The sequence below is a fragment of the Rosa rugosa genome, chromosome 2 (assembly GCF_958449725.1).
Source record: "Rosa rugosa chromosome 2, drRosRugo1.1, whole genome shotgun sequence".
NCBI lineage: Eukaryota > Viridiplantae > Streptophyta > Magnoliopsida > Rosales > Rosaceae > Rosa > Rosa rugosa.
In genome coordinates this window covers 17,737,215-17,756,855 of record NC_084821.1, presented here as the reverse complement: position 1 = coordinate 17,756,855, position 19,641 = coordinate 17,737,215, and the positions used below count along the sequence as shown (strand labels likewise).

The window sequence follows — 19,641 nt, the reverse complement described above, 5'->3', positions numbered from 1 at the left end:
GATCGAATTCGAAACGTGAACCAAATTGGCTGGATTTTCTACAACCACCATAAAACATTACAATCTCTCCATCAAGCGGTTGGTTTCTCCGAATTCATTTTCCACTTCATGGTTGCTTTAGAATGAACTTAAACAATTTAAATGCAATGTATAAGTCATATAACTTTAGGAATAAAATTGGTATAGTCCAATGTGTTTGTAATTAAAATTAATTTTTTTTATCTTATGTCCACGCACATCCATCGATGAAATATATACAAACGTGATGTGAAAAAATAAGCACGTTTCGCGGTTGCCACGCCATCGGTCAACCAATAAAACATATAAGTGACTACGGTTGACCAATCCGATCGGATTCAAAAATATGGTTAAATTGGTGAAATTTTTTACCACACTCATAATTTATTGTAATAAACTCATCCAACGGTCGGTTTCTCATTTTCTTTGAATTGCTATATGTAGCTCTTTGGAGTGTATGATGTATAAATATAGATTTATAAAAAATTAGTGTCTTTAAAAATTTATTTATCAACAAATTAGTATCTATATATAAATATAGATTTTTTTTGGTACAATATAGTTATATAGATTGTTATCTTTGATTGTATTTGATCATTATCCATTGAATTTCCAAAGCTTGATTAAAAAAAAAAATACTTGTGTCTTTAAATATTTATTTATAAATAAAGCCCGCAAGGCCCGGCCCAAAAAAGCCCGCAAGGCTAAGCCCGGCCCGGCCCGAAAAAGCCCGCAAGGCCCGCTTTATATGGACGGGCTTGGATCCTTTGATTTTTAATAAAGCCCGGCCCGGCCCGGCCCGCAATTATTTAAAAATATAGCAAGGCCCGGCCCGGCCCGGCCCAAGCCCGCTATGAATGGGCCGGGCCGGGCCCGGCCCGGCCCGTTGACGACCCCTAAGGTGTCATTCGTTTTACCGCAGAAGAGCCTAGTAGCGGTGGGCCAATTAAATGTTGTCCAATCACATAGCAAAGTGAGAACACTCATGAGGGAAAAATTCATAAACAATACCCCAACTTAAAGTCGTTCTACACTTATACCTCATCTTCTAAATATATCATTTTGGCACTTCAACTTATTACTTATTTATGCATAACATTCTTAGAGCAACTTCAACAGCTTCCCTATAATTTCTATATAATAAGGAAGCAAAAGTTAAAGCTTTAGCATTTTTTTCTTCTCCAACTCCAACAGATTCCTTATTTTACAACAATCTCTAAATCTCCATATTCTTCCTTAAAATTTTAGAGATTGCTGTAAATATAGGGAATTTGGTTTTCTCTTTCCTCACTTTCCCTAAAATAGGAAAAGTTATAGGGAATCTGTTGGAGCAAAAGAGACTTTTTTTTTTTTTCCTAAAGTGAAGAAAAATCAAAATATGGGAAAGCTGTTGGAGTTGCTCTTACACACCGTTAATAACACTGTTAATTCAAGTGTCATGTAGCTTTCTACCATGAGTATTTTGGTCAATTTATGTTTTCCCACCAAAAATTCTATGAGAGAGGATCTAAAATTCCTTTCTTTTTTCAACAAAATTTGTCATCAAGAAAAATATTATATTTGGGTCTATGGAAGATCAATTTAAGTTATTGTACTAACAAATTTTGACTTATTGTTATGATCCCAAGAAACAAAATAATTAAAATGAGAAGAGGTGAGAGATTTATCTTTTTTCAGCCTGCTAATCCACAAATAGAGAGTCGCCTGGATGAGATCATATTGTCTGCTAGCTTTATTAATTGTTGATTCTATATCATCTTATCTTAGCTCTTCAAGTGTAATTTGTTGGGTAGATACTGGTTTTCTTTCAAGTTTTAGGCTTTGAGCCTGTCCCTTTTTAATTGAAGAACTCTTCAGACAAAAAAGGAAAAATGCTTGTTCAATTCATTATGCATAATCAATTTCAATACCAATCATAGCAGATTGTCTAGTAGAGTTGTAGAAATTGCTAGAAACTTTTAGGATCTATGGTTGTTGTAGTTATTTGCTTACTCTTTAAATATAGATCCATTGTTGTTTGGTTTCATTGGCAATGAAGAAGGATGCAACAAGTGTTTTTGTTGTGTTTTTATTTTTTAATAAAAATAAGTAAGAATTAACGGAGTGAGTTTTTGTTAAGTGGCAAATACCATGAGATTTTTAGTGGGACAATATAAATTGATGAAAATACCCATGACAGAAAGTAATATGACACTTGAGTTAATGGTGTTATTAACGGCGTGTATGAATTTTATGCATAAGTAATAAGTTGAGATACCAAAGTGATATATTTAGAAGATGAAGTATAAAAGTGTAGAATTACTTAAGTTGGGATACTGTTTGTGACTTTTTCCCCACTAATAAAGGTCTCTGAATTTACTACATTTTAGGTGTAACACTCTTGATTAGGTGATTTATATTTTTGTAAAATAGTTGTTACAATAGTACAATACATTTAGATCTCATTTGGTTTGCTAATATTGTAGTTTGAGAAAAAAAAAATTGATTCACTTCATGTGTTTCTTAACTGTAAATTAACTTGACAATATTATACTAATTTCCAACAAATTCTTCAATTATCTCCCGAAACACCAAGTGGCTAAGAATTGAGAAGGACATAATAATTGAAATCTGGTATCATCCTATGCCTCAAGTGCATGTCGCTTCTAAAATGGGTGTATACTTCTAACAACCTTTCCAATTTGAGGATTAATTTAATAATCCTAATTGTCCATCTTTTCCTTTCCTAAGATAATGAACTCTTTTGAAAACTATTGGTGACTCGAATTAAATATATAAATAACTAAATTTTATTAATTTAGTGATAAAAGTATTAGTGTAAGAGATTATAAATTCGACTCAATAATGACTGATTGTTGTGTATTACAATTTTATATATAAATCTAGCATATGTATTACATAAGACAACATGTAAATAGTAGACAAAAATGTAATTCACATAGTATTATTCTTCTTTTAATATATAATAGGAAAAGAAAAAAGAAATCCTTCCCATTCGAACAATAGAACAGAGCATGCAATTGGGAACTTGACCCGACTGTGGGTGGCCTCTAAAAGGTTATCCTCTAGGATAGAAAGGAGTCAAAGTAACCAATGAGTTTTCATGTCAATCTTTCTTTAGAAAGATTTGGTTTTGATCTTCCTTAGAACTTAGAAAATTGCTTTTCAGCGTAAGACAACTGGGAAACGACCTCCTTTTTCCAAGCTTTGTTCTTCTTCCGCTAGTAAAGCAGCAATATCTACAGCAGCCAGCCACCCATCACTTAAAATTGTCCCATTGCATTATGAAGCTGTGTACTTGTACATCCTTTTGTTTTGGACAGAGTATATAGCAACTATAATTATTCCTCTACATGGCTTTTCTAAACTTGGGACAAGTACAAATACTTCTGTGTCCCATATGCTGGAAAGCATTATACGGTTTACATTAAACAAACAAACATTCAGATCGGCAACCGTCTTAGAATACGAGCGCCACCATGAGAACTTGAAAGTTGAAACTTTACATTAGAGCTCAGGTCAGCTATAACATATTTCAGAGAACAAATACAAATAGAGTTCAGTGTGGTTGATAAACATGGAGTCAGTTGGTGGTGTACTAGTGTATGTATCAATCTCTATTTGAATCACATACAAAGAATCTGAAGGACCACCGGCCAGTTTGTTGTGGATGCCCTTTGAATATATGGAGGCAATCGGCTACCACCGCTTCAATGTGATAATGGTTTTATTGAGACGTATGGTGGGCGGCCGTGGCTGAAGATGTAAAACAGAGATTGAGGGCGGTTTGGTTCGAGGGGATTACGGGGAGGACAGCAGCGGACGGAGTGGTAGCTGTAAATGAGAATCCTGATGATGCTGCAGTAGAGAACAGTGGCATTGGGGCACTGACCTGGCCATGCATTTGCCAAGCCCAATTGGGAGGTCCTTGAGATCCTAATGCAATTCTCTTCTCTATTGCTATTTCCTGTCAAAATGATTCAAGAAAAGAATCAGTATTCAGAAGGTTATACTTATACTTTGACCACTTTGTACTGAAGATTTCTTAGTAGTGTGAAGTACACCCAACTCTTCAGGCCTTGATACAAATATGAATGAACAAACTTGAACATAGTAGCAAGGGCAGTTCCAAGTTCAGTTTATAAAGTCATGCCAACATGAGAAGGACCTTTCTATCTTGTTGTTTTCTTAAATCCCACTACTCATACTCATAGTGATGTATAACACAGAATACAAAGTGTCAACTTATATGGCATACACCAAAGCTAAGTTAAATTTAGTATTAATGTTCTGTTCTATGCTCAGTTCATTCACCATTAGTTATGTTAAGCTACCAATATGGAAGGTTGTTTTAGAGAAATCCAGCATCTAGGCTATGGCAAAAATGATACCACTAGGTTCAACGGAATAAACAAGAGCCACATAGGTAACAGAATTGAACATAAGTTGTGTCATTCATAACAAAGCATATAAGCCACCTGATTCGGAAGGAAACTAGGATATACACCATTCCATAAAGGAGGGTGCTCTGATGTCATTATTACGCCTCTGAAAGGTGGAGCAGTCATTGTTGCATTTGCATTGGGCACCATCTGCAAAAATCAGAATTGTGTTTATTTTTAGCAGCAAAATATGGTCACAAGACTATCAACCGTGATTAAAGGAGAAAGAGAAAGGATTTAACCAACCAGAAACGGAAAAATATGTAAATGTATCATGATAGCTCTAACTGCACACACTATCAGTTTTCTTTTTCCATTTCAGAGATGTCAAAATAATGAATGCGGGTTATATTAGTGTTTAAAACCATTTCAAACCAGAATAGCTTCCGGCCAAAATAAAAAAAAAGGGTGAGAACCTTGAATGGGAATAACCTAACTCGGTACTTATCAATACGAAATCTAACAGATCTGATATATGTATCGAAGATAAATTAAGTTACCCTCATATTCTTTCCATTTTGCCCCTCATAAGGGCCAGAATGGAACTGAAGATGCCCCTCGCCTTGCTTCTGACCATTACCAAATGAAGGAGGAGATATTCCCAAATTCAGATCAAGATTGTGATTGCCATCTGCATTGAAAAAATCAAGCACATCTATCAGGACAAAGAACTTGAGATATGAAAACTTGACATAAGTCAAGAAGATGTTTGAAAAACGGATGCATATGTGCAATATACTTGTACAAATTACTAACATTTCTATTATACCTTCATTAACAGCGTCAGATATCATCTCCCCTTCATAAGTACTTGCCTCAAAGTTGGTGACAGCTTCCCTTCCATTACATTTGATAGCTGCCTTGTCATAAGCCCTAATTCCAGAAAAATCAAAAGGGAGAGAAGTGTTGGATGGAACCCAATGAGGTTGAGAATTTAGGGTAATAAATTCAGTGTCAGGTAGAGTGTAATTCATGATCATTAGGACCTTGCAGCTTCTACTTCACTGTCGAATAGCCCAAGATATATATACCTGCATGCAAGCATTGTTACCTCCACGATAAAACCACCATGCCCACAATTATTTTTTCTTTGAAATAGGCACTCAAGACTTTTTTTTTTCGAAACAACTAAAAGAGAAAAACAAGAATATTGAGAATTTACAGCACATCAATTAACAGTTCAAACCAACAGCTTATATGCTTATTATAGCTAGACCCATCCATACAATAAATAAAAAAAATTAAAAAATTCAAATTCCACAAGAGAGTCCTCACTTTTTGCCAAGGAATTGCCCCATTCGAGCTTCCCAACGACCACATTTGTGCAGTGTAACCCCTCTATATCTTGAGCTCCCCCTCGAGAAACCAGTGCTCTGCCGACGTAGTATGTGCACGAATTCTTCCTTGGTCAAATTCTTCATCTGCGCATTTATTAGAAATAGATCAAAACCTCGTTACACTCGGAAGTTGAAATTAACCAGATTTTAGTTTCAGCAAGAGACTTGTGAATCATCCAACCTGTTTCATATCCTCCTCATAATCACTGAGATTGTAATTGATATCAGCATCAACTCCCCTGAACTTAATCGCAGCTCGATCGTAGGCTCTAAATTCAGCAAATCCAAACCGCCAAAAGTAAAACATATAGTACCCACAATAATAAACTATCTGAATTGACAAACAGTGTGAAATTCAAGAAAATGTGTGAACAAGGCTTTTACCTAGCAGCAGCATGAGCAGTGTCAAATCCACCTACATCAAATCCATATTTTTCATCAAAACTTCCCAAACAGAAAAAGCATTCCAAATATATAGTTTGAATAATTACTAATCCAAGTCAATCATATAGACAAAGGTCAAAAATCCATACCCAAATACACTTGTTTGCCACAATCCCTGCGCCCACCAAATAAAATAATTGGGATTAAAATACTTAAAAAGAGACGGATGCATTTGCATTCAAGCTGAAAAATCAACCTTGAAGTTGAAGTTGAGAACCAATGGAGTAAATGAAAATTTGACTAACCAAATATGCGATTCCCATCTACCAGTTCTTCTATAGAAAGTGACCCCTCTGTACTGAGAACTCCGAGACCTGGGCCCTCTCCTGCTCTTCTTCACCTGCGGTTGTTGTGGTGGCGGTGGCGGTGGTTGTGGCTGTGGCTGTTTCTGCTCAACCAACCTCACCTCCGCGGGCCCGCCAAGCTCGATCAAGTTGTGCCTCGCCGACGATGATGCCGGCGAGTACTGCTGCCCCTGCCCCTCCCCCGGCCAACTGTTCACCGGAAACAGCTCCTTCGTCACAACGACGTCGTCTCCTTCTCCTCCACCGACCTTGAGAATATCGAAGTTGAACGTCGTCACGGCGGCGCGTGCGGAGGACGAGTCGTCGTTGGTGCTGGAGGCGTCGGCATTGACGACGGACGAGTTCGACGTCCCGGACTCGTCCATTTGCGTCGCGCTGCCGGAGCCTTCCGGAAACATACCGGGAACCGAACCGACGACGAAGAGGTCGTTTTGCTCCGACGACGATCCCACCACGCTGAGATTAAGATCCAACATGACTCCGATTTCACTCCCCTAGCTCAATTCCCCTATCTCTCACCGTCGATCAACGGCGGAGATCGACCGACAAGGAGGACCACACACCACTAAGTCAAAAACATGATCGGAGCTCAAAACGCCAAAAAAACAACAGAACGAAACACTAAACGATGCGTTTTGGCGATCGCCGGAGAAATCAAAATCAGGTGGAGCAGTGGTAGTGGAAGCCGGAGCTGAATTAAGCTAATGAGTTTGATCGCATTAACTGATTTAGTCTCGGCGATCGGTTTAAAATCGCCGGCGAGAACTAATTGCTCTGTACGATTCGAGTCGTAGAGTCACATAGGCAACACAGAGAGGCAGAGAGAGAGAGAAGAGAGAAGAAAGAAGAAAGAGAAGAAAACAGAGTGAGGTGATAGGACGTGTGAGGGAACATTTCAGACCCAATTTAAGCGGATATGGAATATTATTTCCTTTAAAATATTTTCACCCCTTTTCTCTCCTCCCACCGCCTCAGCTGGTTGCCGGTTGTTTGTCCGAAGCTTTCATTTTTTTATTTTTATTTTTTTGTCATTTCTGTGCCGGTCTCATGGATGGGAACAGTACTTGTGTGACCACCCACCCATTGCCACTTTCAGCTTAACAGTTAAACTGTCAATTTTTACCATTTTACCATTAACAACTAAAGCCTCTTCTTGCCAAAAAAAAAAAAAAAACTAAAGCCTCCCACACTATAGTAGACCTGTTAGAGTATATCTATGATAAGCTTTCGAGTCACTTCACCTATGGAGTCTCTGCAATCAAGAGTGTCATCTTGTTAGGAAATTTCCTTTGAATCCGCTCCATCTATTGCAATTTTGGGTGTTGCCTTAATCATTCGCCTAATTCTACCTTCAATGATTCGTGTCATTTGAACTTGACTTTGATACCAATTATTGTTGTGCAACACAAATCATGTGGCTTAATTACTACTAATGGTATCACATAATATCACATGACACTGATATATCTTCACTTTGGGAAAAGGTTGGTTTGAGGTTTTGTACCAAAAGGATTCACATACCACTTCAAATCAATCAACCATATATATTCTATATGTTTGTTGTGTCTTTTTTCTAATATGAGATTTTTCTTTTCCATATCATTGATTTTCAACTAGTCACGTACACAGCTCTAAAAAGTTTCACATTCTCTACACTTTAGAGTCAATCTCTATAGGCTCTAGTTTTACCTTTCTAAATATCTAGAGGAGGGTTGCATAGTTCCCTATGAGATCCACGTCGAATCTCATGGGTGCAAGACAGTGCCTCATTTCCTGTAGCGGGGGTTTATAGGCTGTATTTTTTTGTTAGGGAGACGGATATATATGTTGCTTTTTGGTGTTTTGACAAGTGAGTGAATGTTCAGTGTTTGTCAGGTGTCTAACAAGTTGCTGGAGCTGTTTGGTTCCTAACTTTTGGTTCCTAACAACGTTTTCGAGCAACTATGTTCTACGATTGTAATTGGGCAGTGACGGTTGTTTTTATCTTATGCGTTATTGGTATGAGAGGCTTTTTGGTTCCAAATTGGTCTTTAGTAGGTATCAAATTTGTTAGCTACGACCGTCACTGGTGGAACTACTACTAGCGGCGTTAGAGGTATGTAGAGCCACATGTAGGGCATTCTAATATTACTTTTTAAGCTTTTTTGGAATGGTCCATCAACTCGTAGGACATCCTAAGAGTGCTTTGAGCGGTGTTTAAGATTTGGAATCTCTTCTTTTCCAATCTACAATTGTAGAAAGAATTATCATTGGACCAACTTAGCATAATTAACTTCCTAGTTTCTAATTATTTTTTGTTCATACTTTCTTAGGCAGCTTATGGGCTGAAATATAAACCCAGTATTAATCATACTTTTAGCATCTAATTGTTTTGGTGATCATAGTAAGAAGAAGAGGTCAAATGAGCTGCTTGTAGTCCTTGTGGGAGCTCAATAGGACATCAAAAGAATCCATAGATCATGAGTTCCCAGGAGTATTGCTTTTTTGTTCTACTAGTTGTGTTGTTATTGATTGTCAAATGTGAAATAAAATTTCTTCGTGCTTTTAAGGGGTGAGTTATTATGTGTAGTCTATATGAACCAATTGGTAATGTCTTGGGCACATGAGTCGAACTTAGAACATTCTTTTCACCAAAAAAAAAAAAAACTTTTGAATGATTAAAAGCACATGATTTTAAATCAGGTAATAGACTTAGTTTAGAAAATTGGAAGATAATTAACCTTTGTGTAGGACCCCTAAAGGATTTGGTTGTAATTTTCCAAAATAAAAATGTAAATAAACCTGTTTTAGGTGATTTGGGGACAACCCTAAGGTAATTCTCTATAAATATAGATTTGAGAAATTATGAGTCATTCATGACTTGACATCCCAGATGGGCGTAGTTAATTAATTGGGAAGATGGTCAACTTGACATGGATACGGATTCGTTTCGAGCAACTTAACTAAATAACTAGTATAAACATTAATTAATACGCACTTGCATGTTGATTTATCACATGCCAGCTAAAACAAATGTTAATCAAATGATCTGGTATTATTAATCTAATATCAAGTCACATCACCGGATTTAATTGGACCATGCATTTTTGAATGGTACAGCTATTGTCACTCTATTATTTTCTTAATTCACGCTACTAATATATTTGAATCATTGAAAAACTATATTATTTAAGTACAAAACTATATTACTTAAATACAAAATGACTAATAAGTACACTAATTTTCTAAAATCCAAATCTATAAGAAAAACTAAATACATAACCAATTAATTTTTTTTGAAAGAAAATAGATTTTAGGGTTTTTGTCCATTTACCCCATTTCTAGGGATTTTTTTCCCACTAACCCCATTGAGTTTTTTTAATTCCCTCCTACCCAATACACTCTAAGGGAGTCTTCCCTAATACCCCATTAAGATTTTTTTTTTTTATTTTATTTTTTTTTAATACCATTTTACCCCTCACCCCTTATTTACTTAGAGAGAGAGAGAGAAAATAGAAGAGAGAGAAACCATAGGAGACTTCGCCGGAGCCCGTCACCGGTAGCCGGAATCCGGTCACAGGTCGCCGGATTCTGGTCACCGGCCGCCGGATTTTAGCCAACTTTCGCCGGATTCCGATCACCGGCCGCCGGATTCCGGTCACCGGAATTTGTTGAAAATCTCACCGGAAAGGTTTTTTGGCCCCCAATAGACCTCTATTGCCTCCTATTGCCCCCCAATAGACGTCTATTGCCCCGATAGTCTATTGCCCCCTAATAGACGTCTATTGCCCCCCAATAGACGACTATCAGCCATGTATTGCCCCCCAATAGACGTCTATTGCCCCCCAATAGAACTTTCGGTAGCCGAAATAGGAACTAATCTTCCTAAAATTTGACAGATAAAACTTTGATTAAAGAAAAAAACGAAGAAATTATATCAATTTTAAAACGTCTATTGCCTCCCAATAGACGTCTATTGCCCCCCAATAGACGTTTCGATTACCGAAATGAGAACTAATTTTTCTAAAATTACACAAATATAACTTTAATTAAAGAAAAAAAAGAGGAGATTACATTAATTTAAAATATCTATTGCCCCGCAGTAGACGTCTATTGCCCCCAATAGACGTCTATTGTCCCTCAATAAAACTTGTTTTTTCTTTCCTTTTCGACCTTCTGCCCCCTATTTTACCAAAAAAGTAAAAAAATAAAAAAAGCAAGAGGGTTGCAGCTCAATCATAAAAAAACAAGTCAAGGTATGGACTATATGCAGGATGAGTAGGCTCCAATCTTCAAAGATTCTCTAATACTAGTTGTTGCAAGTCCATACAATAGATAATTAAGGAAAAATAAAAAGAAAAGGAGAAAAAAAAGATGGCTGCTCAGAAATCAAAAGATTCAAAACACCTACTATTCCCCTCATCTCATCTACCGGCCTTTCTCAGCCCCTCACTCTCTCCACTCCTTATCTTCCTCCTTCGCTCCTCTTCTTCTCCTCCGTTGAGTACATCCAGTGCGACGTTTCCAACGCCGAGGACTCCAAGGCCAAGCTCTCGTCGTTGACCGACGTCACTCACTCACTCACCTCTTCTACGTCACCTGGACCAGCCGATCCACCGAGGTCAGTCACCGCTTTGGAGTGGGATGAGATCGAGTTTCCGGATGCTACTGGTGGACCTGTAGCTCGAGGTGTTCGACGAATCGCCACGGCAGAGGAGGACTTGGGAGTGGAACCGCCGTCGTCGTCGACGGGGAAATTGTCGACTTTGAATTCGGCGTTGTGGTCGTTACTATGATCGACGGTGAAGTGGTGCTGGACTAGGACCAGCCAGTCGTCGAGGTCGACTCCAATCTGGACAGAGTCGTCGAGGTCGATTCCTCCGGTGACGAAGCCGTGGTGGGCGGCCCGAGTCTGGAGGAAAGGGAGACGGCCTGGGTCCAGCGCCGGAGGGGAGAGAGAGCCTGGGTCGTGCGCCGGAGCCGGAGGTCAGTAGGGAGAGAGGGAGGGGCATAGAGAGAGGAGAGAGAGATCGGGATGTGTGAGAGATTGGTGTTGAGTGGCAATGGTTGTAATTGTTTAATTGGGCTGAGGGCAAAATGGTCATTTTCTATTAAATTGTGTATGTGGGAATAAAAATCTGTTGCTGGGGTAAGTGGGATAACTTTGGCTCATTTTGGGGCTTTTGGTCAAGATCCCTAGATTTTATTACTAAATACGATAATGATCGTACATGAGGGCATCGAGTACAAACTCTGGAGCATGACCAAACCAATCAAGATGGATGTTTGAATCAAAACTATAACTAGCTAGGCGATGAGCAACCCTGTTAGCTTGCCTAGGAGTAAAACCAACTGTAACATCTCCCACTACACCTACAAGTCCTTTGATGTCCTAAATCAAAGCACCTAGCTCAGACAAATCCTCAGGCAAAGAATTAATGGCCTGAACTGCCACTAAACAATCAGTTTCCACGACCACCTTCGTGACATTCATAGCGTGTAGGAATTCTAACCCATACTTCAAGGCTAAAAGTTCAGCGTGTAATGGAGAGATCACATACTCAGCTCTGTAGGAAAAGGCAGCAATAAAATCCCCGTGATCATTCCTGAGAACTCCCCCTGTACCTCCATACTGAATCGACGGTAGGAACGCACCATCAACATTCAATTTTAGGGTACGAGTCGCTGGAGGAAACCATCGTTTTTGACCCGTAGGTCCTCGCCGATCAAGAGATGCAGTAGCCTGATTGACCTGGGAATACTCCTCAAACGATGCCATAGAAGAGGCCACGATGCTAGGACCGGTCTTAGAGCAATCTCTCCATAACTTGTCATTCCTATTCTTCCAAATATTCCAAAGCAACACAAGCAATTTATCAAAACAATCTGATGACATCGAGTTAACCCGTTCTAAAAACCAATCCTTCCAAGATAATGAGGAAACCGGAATGATAAAGGGAGGAGCTCCCACTATCTCTCTAGCCAAACTACATTGGCAGAATAGGTGTTCCACTGTCTCCACACCACTAGAGCAGACAACACACTGTAAGTCCCCATTGTAACCCTTCAAAGATAATGCAGCACGGGTAGGCAGGAGATTATGGACTGCTCTCCACCCAAAAATAGCCACCTTACTAGGGACTTTAGCCTTCCACAAGGCTTTCCAAACCGGATCATAAGGATCCCCATTAGAAGGAGAGGCAAACACATTGCCAATAGAGAAGCCTCGTGCTATTGTATACGCTGATTTCACAGAAAAGAAACCCTTCTTGTGAAGCTTCCAAGCAACTCGGTCTTGTCCATATGGACGACTAAGAGGGATAGAGAGAACCTGGTGTGCCACCTGTGATTCAAAACATGTATGGACAGCAGTCTCATCCCAGGTCCATGTGTCCGGGTTGATCAAGTCAGCAACCTTTTCAAAGATGGTATCCAACGGTTTAACCACAGAGTGATGGGGAACAGAGGGGATCCAATCATGATCCCAAATACTAACAGAAACACCATTCCCAATCCGCCAAGATAAACCAGCTTGCAACACCGGTCTAGCTTCCATAATGCTTCTCCAAGAAAACGATGGCCTCTCACCCATGTCAGCCGTAAGGAAAGAACCATAAGGATAATACATAGCTTTATAAACTTGAGCCACAAGAGAATTTGGATTAGTAAGGAGTCTCCAACCTTGTTTTTCAAGCATCGCAAGATTGTGAGCATGCAAATATTTAAAGCCCATACCTCCTTGTTCTTTTGGGAGACACATTCTCTCACAAGACCGCCAATGAATTCAACGTCGGTCATCAGAACTTCCCCAAAAAAACTAACAACAAAGTTGTTGAAGATCATCATAGAGATTTTGGTAGAGCATAACAGTTCATAACGTAATTAGGCAGAGTTTGAGCTACCACCTTAATAAGTAACTCCTTACCTCCAACACTGAGAATTTTAGACCTCCAACTGATAAGTTTCTTAGTGAGATGCTCCTTCAAATAGGCAAAAATAGCAGATTTATTTTGCCCTACATGTACAGGAAGCCCTAGGTATAAACCATGCTCCTTGACACACTCAACTCCCAAAATTGCCGCTAGCTCATTGCGCTTATTTAAATTGACATTGCCACTAAAAACCACACTTGACTTCTGGAGATTAATATGTTGCCCCGAGGCCCTGGCATATATCTCCAATATGTTCTTGAAAGTGTGACACTCTGTAACTGCCGCTTCACCAAAGAGAAAGCTGTCGTCCGCAAACAGTAGATGGTGTATCGTAGGAGCATTAGGAGACATCTTAATGCCCTTAGCAACTCCATGCTCGACTGAAGAAGAGATCAACGCTGAAAGACCCTCAGCACAAAGGATGAATAAATATGGAGAGAGGGGGTCCCCTTGCCGGATACCCCTAGTAGGTAAAATAAAACCTTTCGGAGATCCATTGATTAAAACCGAGTAGCTAACTGATTTCACTGTCGCCATAATAATTTGAACCCAGGTTGAACAGAAACCCAACTTGAGCAAGACTGCCTCCAAATAATGCCCTTCCAACCGATCATAAGCTTTAGAAATATCTAACTTGAGAGAGAAAAAACCATCTACCTGTCTACGAAGTTTCTTCATGAAATGAGCTATTTCGGTTGCCACCAGGGTGTTGTCAGAAATCAACCTCCCAGGTACAAAAGCACTCTGTAGAGGTGAGATGATCTGCGGAAGAATTGCCTTCAACCTGTTTGCTAAAACCTTGGAAGCAATTTTGTAAACAACATTGCATAACGCAATAGGTCGTAGGTCGGAGACAGACTTAGGCTCTTTAACTTTCGGAATCAATGTGAGATGAGTGAAGTTGGACTCCTGAGATATGTGGCCTGTAGTGAGAATCTCCCTAACTGCCATACAAACATCCTTCTCAACAACTGACCAAAACTTCTGAAAGAAACACGGGGACATCCCATCCGGGCCTAGGGACTTGGAAGGGTGCATCTGAAATAGAGCCCTCTTTATTTCAGAGTCCGAGTAGGGTGCTGTGAGGTCGTTATTCATTTTAGGAGAAACCTTGGGATGCAAGCACTCAAGGACCGCTTCTATAGCTGCCGGGTCAGAACCACCAGCCCTGAAAATGTCTTCATAATACTTTATGATTAACTCATTAACTTCTCCTTGATCAACAGTCCACTGCCCTTCAGCATTAAGTAAACCTTTGACCCGATTGCGACACTGGTGATTAGAGGCTCTCCTATGGAAGAACTCCGTATTACGATCCCCATCCTTGAGCCACTGTACTCTAGATCTCTGCCTCCAATACGCTTCATTAGCCGAAAGCAATTCATTGAGATGAAACTGTAGGACCTTTTGTACATCAAAATGACCGGGCTCGAAACTCTGTTTCATCAAGACGTCCAATTTTCCCTGAATCAGCTTCATCTCAGTTTGTCTTTGTTGGAACACTCCAGAATGCCAACGTAATAATAGTTGACCTGTCTGTTTGATTTTCCTTCCAACCTGCATCATTGGTTCCCCTATAGTTGGAAGCATCCACCCTTGCTGAACCACATTCAAACAGTCCATATGCTGTAACCACATCTCCTCAAAGCGAAACAGTTTAGGTGTTCGAGTTCGAACAGCTGGCTCCGGAGACACTTCAATGAGAAGAGGGCAGTGATCAGACCTACTCAGAGGGAGAGTAATACATCTAGAAAAAGGGTAAAGTTCTCTCCATTGCACATTTTGACAAGCTCGATCCAGCCGTTCCTTGGTAAACCTATTAGACCAAGTAAACCTAGGACCGACGAATCCCATGTCAATTAACTCACAATCCACCAACGCTTGCCGGAATCGGGCCATTTGTGCTACAGAGCGAGGCGGACCTCCCGATTTATCCGCATGATTGAGGATCTCATTGAAATCGCCAGCAACAAGCCATGGCAGACGAACCTGAGCGGCCAGGGTACGCAATAGATTCCAGGTGATGACACGATTCGCAGTTGTAGATAATTCACTATATAAGAATATTTATGGAAAAAGAAATGGGTTAGATAACTAAATTTAATATGAAATTAAAATGTAAAGTGTAATGAGTAAGTAGAGTGAACAAAAACATGTATTTATTTCCTTGGCTTTATAGTGAATTATCTATATAAACTTTGTATTTTGGTAAACTCAACTATCCATTTTGGTCGAGGGAGAAACTTTCTTTTTTTCTTTTTCCTTCCTAGAGATAAATAATGTTAATGTTGTGAAATAACTTTTGTAAAGCACATGCAATAACATATTATTTTCCAGTTAACCAATAACATTCTTCGTGTCTTACCCAATTTCAATATGTGCCTTTATTACCCGATTTTATTTTTGGTTTGAGAGCCGGTATTTTTGTGTGTTTTAATACTCCTGTACATATGGTTTATCGCCAAGCATAAACATCGGGTGACTGTTTCGGCCGCTCTACAATCCTGCTGGAGTAAGCTCAACCTCAGCCATGTTTAGAAAGCGCCCTAGCATGTACGCGCAAAATCTTTTTCCAGTAAGAGTCTATCAATCCCACATCAAAAGACAAGTGCAAGGAATGGACCCAAGCACCAATATATAAACAACACTCTCTCATCATTTATGGTAAGCATTCATTACTCACGTACCGTTGTTCGATCTATCAACATTAATACATTGACTAATTCATGCATCGAAACGAAGACCGATCACCCGATCTATCTCTTGACGCCAGCAGGGGCGTAGCTACAGTAGGGCCAGAAGGGTCAATTGACCCTTCTCAATTTTCCAAACTAAGACATGATTGGTTGATCATTATCACATATACATATATATATCATATTTTAATCAATTGATTGACCCTTCTGACAAGGAAAAAAAAAGTTTGTTTAAATATTATGGAAAATTCTGCTATGCAGATCTGTGAAGAGAGACAAAGTGGACTAGCACGTGCTTGAGAAGTGAAGGATGGGAATCATTTTCAACCGCAGGATGTGAAGTAGAGGGCAATGAATGGTGGCTAAGCAATCTGCATAGCATGCAGATCTGCACGGCAGCCAAATCCAAATATTACATCAACTTGGACACAGTTTCCTTACCGAAAAAACCTTGGACACAGTTCTCCTACTCCTAGTCACCCACGTTCTCCTATTTTTTAATACATCTTTCTAAATTCCTAATCCCTTCTTGATTGGTTTCTCCCATTACTGTCCCAATTTGGACAGAATTCTATCTCCCACGTTCTACATATATTTTAATATATTTTCCTATTCAATTATTGTTTTCTCCAACATATGTCTATATATATTTGGCCTTGTATAGTTTTTTTTTTGTCTCGTGGTCATGCTCTCAAGTTGTTTCCTTTCATAATCATCTCCCTCAATTTTCTCCCTACGAACGGCAAGCGAAGTCTCCATAATTGAAAATTTGGAATATGAAAGCCTTTTTAGAGAGGTATCATAAGAGAAAAGCAACCGAACAGTTGACACCACCTGAAGCTCCTCAAATAAGAAACACATCCAATGATGGTACTTCAGAACATCATTCTGAAGAATTGAACTTGACAAATCAGTTGGCACCCCCTCAATTCCATCGGACAAATAATGCATCTGAAGATATTGGTACTTCAAAATATTCTGTCAATGAGATTAATATAGAAGATCTTCCTGGAGATCCTGGACTTCGAACTCCGATTTTAGAGTACCATCCTAATGTTCGAGATCGAGTGCGAAGACATTATTTACTGCAAGGTCCTTGTCAACCAAAAAACTATAATTTTCCTCAAACAGAATTTAGTGGTGTTAAGCGAAGGTTTAACGTCAATTGGTTTAAGGATCATCCTAGTTGGTTGGAGTATAGTATAGAAAATGATGCTGCATATTGTTTGCATTGTTATCTTTTTAAACCAAATATTGGAGACCAAGCAGGTGGTGATGTATTTGTTGGTACGGGGTTTAATAATTGGAAGAAAAAAGACAAGCTTAAAGATCATGTTGGAGGGATCAATAGCGCTCACAACAATGCTAGAAGAATGTGTGAAGTTTTATTAAATCAAAGACAGCATGTTGATACAGTTTTGGTGAACCAAACACAACAAGATCGGATTAACTATCGCACTCGTTTGAATGCATCAGTTGATTGTGCTCGTTTTCTACTACGACAAGGATTGCCATTTCGTGGTCATGATGAATCTGATTATTCAAATAACCAAGGAAATTTTAGAGAGCTTTTGAAGTGGCATTCTGATAAAGTTGATGATATAAAAAAGGTTGTCTTGAAAAATGCTCCAAGAAATCATCAATTAACATCACCTGATATTCAACATGATATTGTCAAGGCTGCTGCAACTGAAACTCTCAATGTCATAATTAGTGACATTGGTGACGCATTATTCTCTATTCTTGTTGACGAGTCTCGTGATGTATCAGGAAAAGAGCAAATGGCAATTGTATTGCGATATGTGAGCAAAGGACAAGTAATTGAGCGTTTTGTCGGTGTTAAACATGTCACTGATACTACTTCTGCATCACTGAAGGCAGCCATTGATCAATTCTTTTCAGAGAATGGATTAAGCATATCTAGCCTCCGTGGTCAAGGTTATGATGGAGCTAGTAATATGAGAGGAGAATTCAATGGTCTAAAAGCACTTATTTTAAAGGAGAATGGGTCAGCTTTTTATGTTCATTGCTTTGCTCACCAGCTTCAGCTGGCTATTGTGGCTGTAGCAAAAAATCATATCTTAATCTCTAATCTCTTCATGTTTGTTAGTAATCTGGTGAATGTTGCTGGAAGCTCATGTAAACGTCGTGATTCTCTTCGAGAGAAACAAGTCGCCAAGATTATCGAAGAACTTAATATTGGTTCTATTTTAAGTGGGAGGGGCTTGAATCAGGAAACCACCCTAAAGCGAGCTGGTGATACAAGATGGAGCTCACATTATGGTACTTTGATTAGTATCATCAACTTATTTCCATCTTTAGTTGAATTGCTTGAAGAAATAAAAGAGGATGGATCATCTACAGATCAGAAACAAGATGCAAGCAGATTATTAGACTCATTGGAATCATTCGACTTTGTATTTAGTCTGCATTTGATGAAGGTTTTGTTGGGGACTACAAATCAATTATCACAGGCATTGCAAAGAAGAGACCAAGATATTGTGAATGCAATGAACTTAGTTAAAGTGTGTAAGGAGCAATTGCAAAATATGAGAGACAATGGATGAGATTCTCTTCTTAGTCAAGTTGTTTCATTTTGTGAAAAACAGGAGATTGATGTTCCTAACATGGATGATGTTCCTTTTATTCCAGGAAAATCACGGCGTAGAGCTCCAAAGGTCACTAATCTGCATAGGTATCGAGTTGAATTATTTTGTGCAGTCATAGATATGCAACTTCAAGAGCTAAATGATCATTTTACAGAGACTACTACCGAGCTACTTCTCTGTATGGCATGTCTTAATCCATCTAATTCATTCTCAGCTTTTAGCAAAGAAAAATTGATTCGGCTTGCTCAGTTTTATCCTAAAGATTTTTCTGCAGTATCTCTCTTGGCTCTTGAAGATGAATTGGACACTTATATATCTGATATGCGAAGCAGTAGTGTGTTTACACAATTGAAAGGAATTAGTGACCTTGGAGAAAAAATGGTTGAGACACAGAAGGACAAGGTTTATCCATTAGTTTACTTGCTCATAACATTGACGCTAATTCTTCCAGTTGCAACTGCCACTGTAGAAAGAGCATTTTCTGCCATGAAGATCATAAAAAGTGATTTGCGAAACCGAATGGGAGACATGTGGATGAATAGCAGCATGATTACATATATCGAGAAAGAAATATTTGATGGTATTGATAATGAAACCATCATGAAAAGATTTCAAAATATGAGCAATCGTCGTGGACAATTGTAATTGTTTTAGAGAGACTTAATATTTTTAAGTATTATAATGATTTATAATTTTATATTATTTGATGAAGTTTATGTTTGTTTAATATTATTATTTAAATTCTGACCCTCCTAACTAAGATTTCTGGCTACGCCACTGGACGCCAGTGTATTACATTTGATAGGTGACTGCCATGCACCACACCATATTCGGCTATTCGCCGAACATCAGGCTCCAGCCTACCATACAGTTCTCTAC

General features: G+C 39.0%; 2 protein-coding genes across 3 annotated transcripts; one reads left to right on the top strand and one right to left on the bottom strand.

Moving 5' to 3' along the window:
- Window positions 1-3,326: 3,326 nt before the first annotated feature.
- Window positions 3,327-7,445, bottom strand: LOC133731670 (ethylene-responsive transcription factor RAP2-7). Of its 2 annotated transcripts, XM_062159068.1 has the most exons (10): window positions 6,487-7,445; window positions 6,331-6,356; window positions 6,182-6,212; window positions 5,979-6,066; window positions 5,736-5,881; window positions 5,447-5,491; window positions 5,230-5,333; window positions 4,961-5,091; window positions 4,497-4,610; window positions 3,327-3,985 (listed from the first exon to the last, which is right to left on the bottom strand). In XM_062159068.1, the coding sequence occupies exons 1-10, from the start codon at window positions 7,020-7,022 to the stop codon at window positions 3,746-3,748; spliced, it is 1,461 nt and encodes a 486-aa protein (XP_062015052.1). In that variant the 5' UTR covers window positions 7,023-7,445; the 3' UTR covers window positions 3,327-3,745. The 2 variants fall into 2 exon arrangements, with proteins under 2 accessions (XP_062015052.1, XP_062015053.1); XM_062159069.1 differs by lacking the exon at window positions 5,447-5,491.
- Window positions 7,446-16,929: 9,484 nt separating this feature from the next.
- Window positions 16,930-19,407, top strand: LOC133730464 (uncharacterized). Its single transcript, XM_062158048.1, has 2 exons — window positions 16,930-18,678; window positions 18,763-19,407. Exons 1-2 carry the CDS (start codon window positions 16,930-16,932, stop codon window positions 19,405-19,407), a joined length of 2,394 nt encoding a protein of 797 aa, XP_062014032.1.
- Window positions 19,408-19,641: the final 234 nt, after the last annotated feature.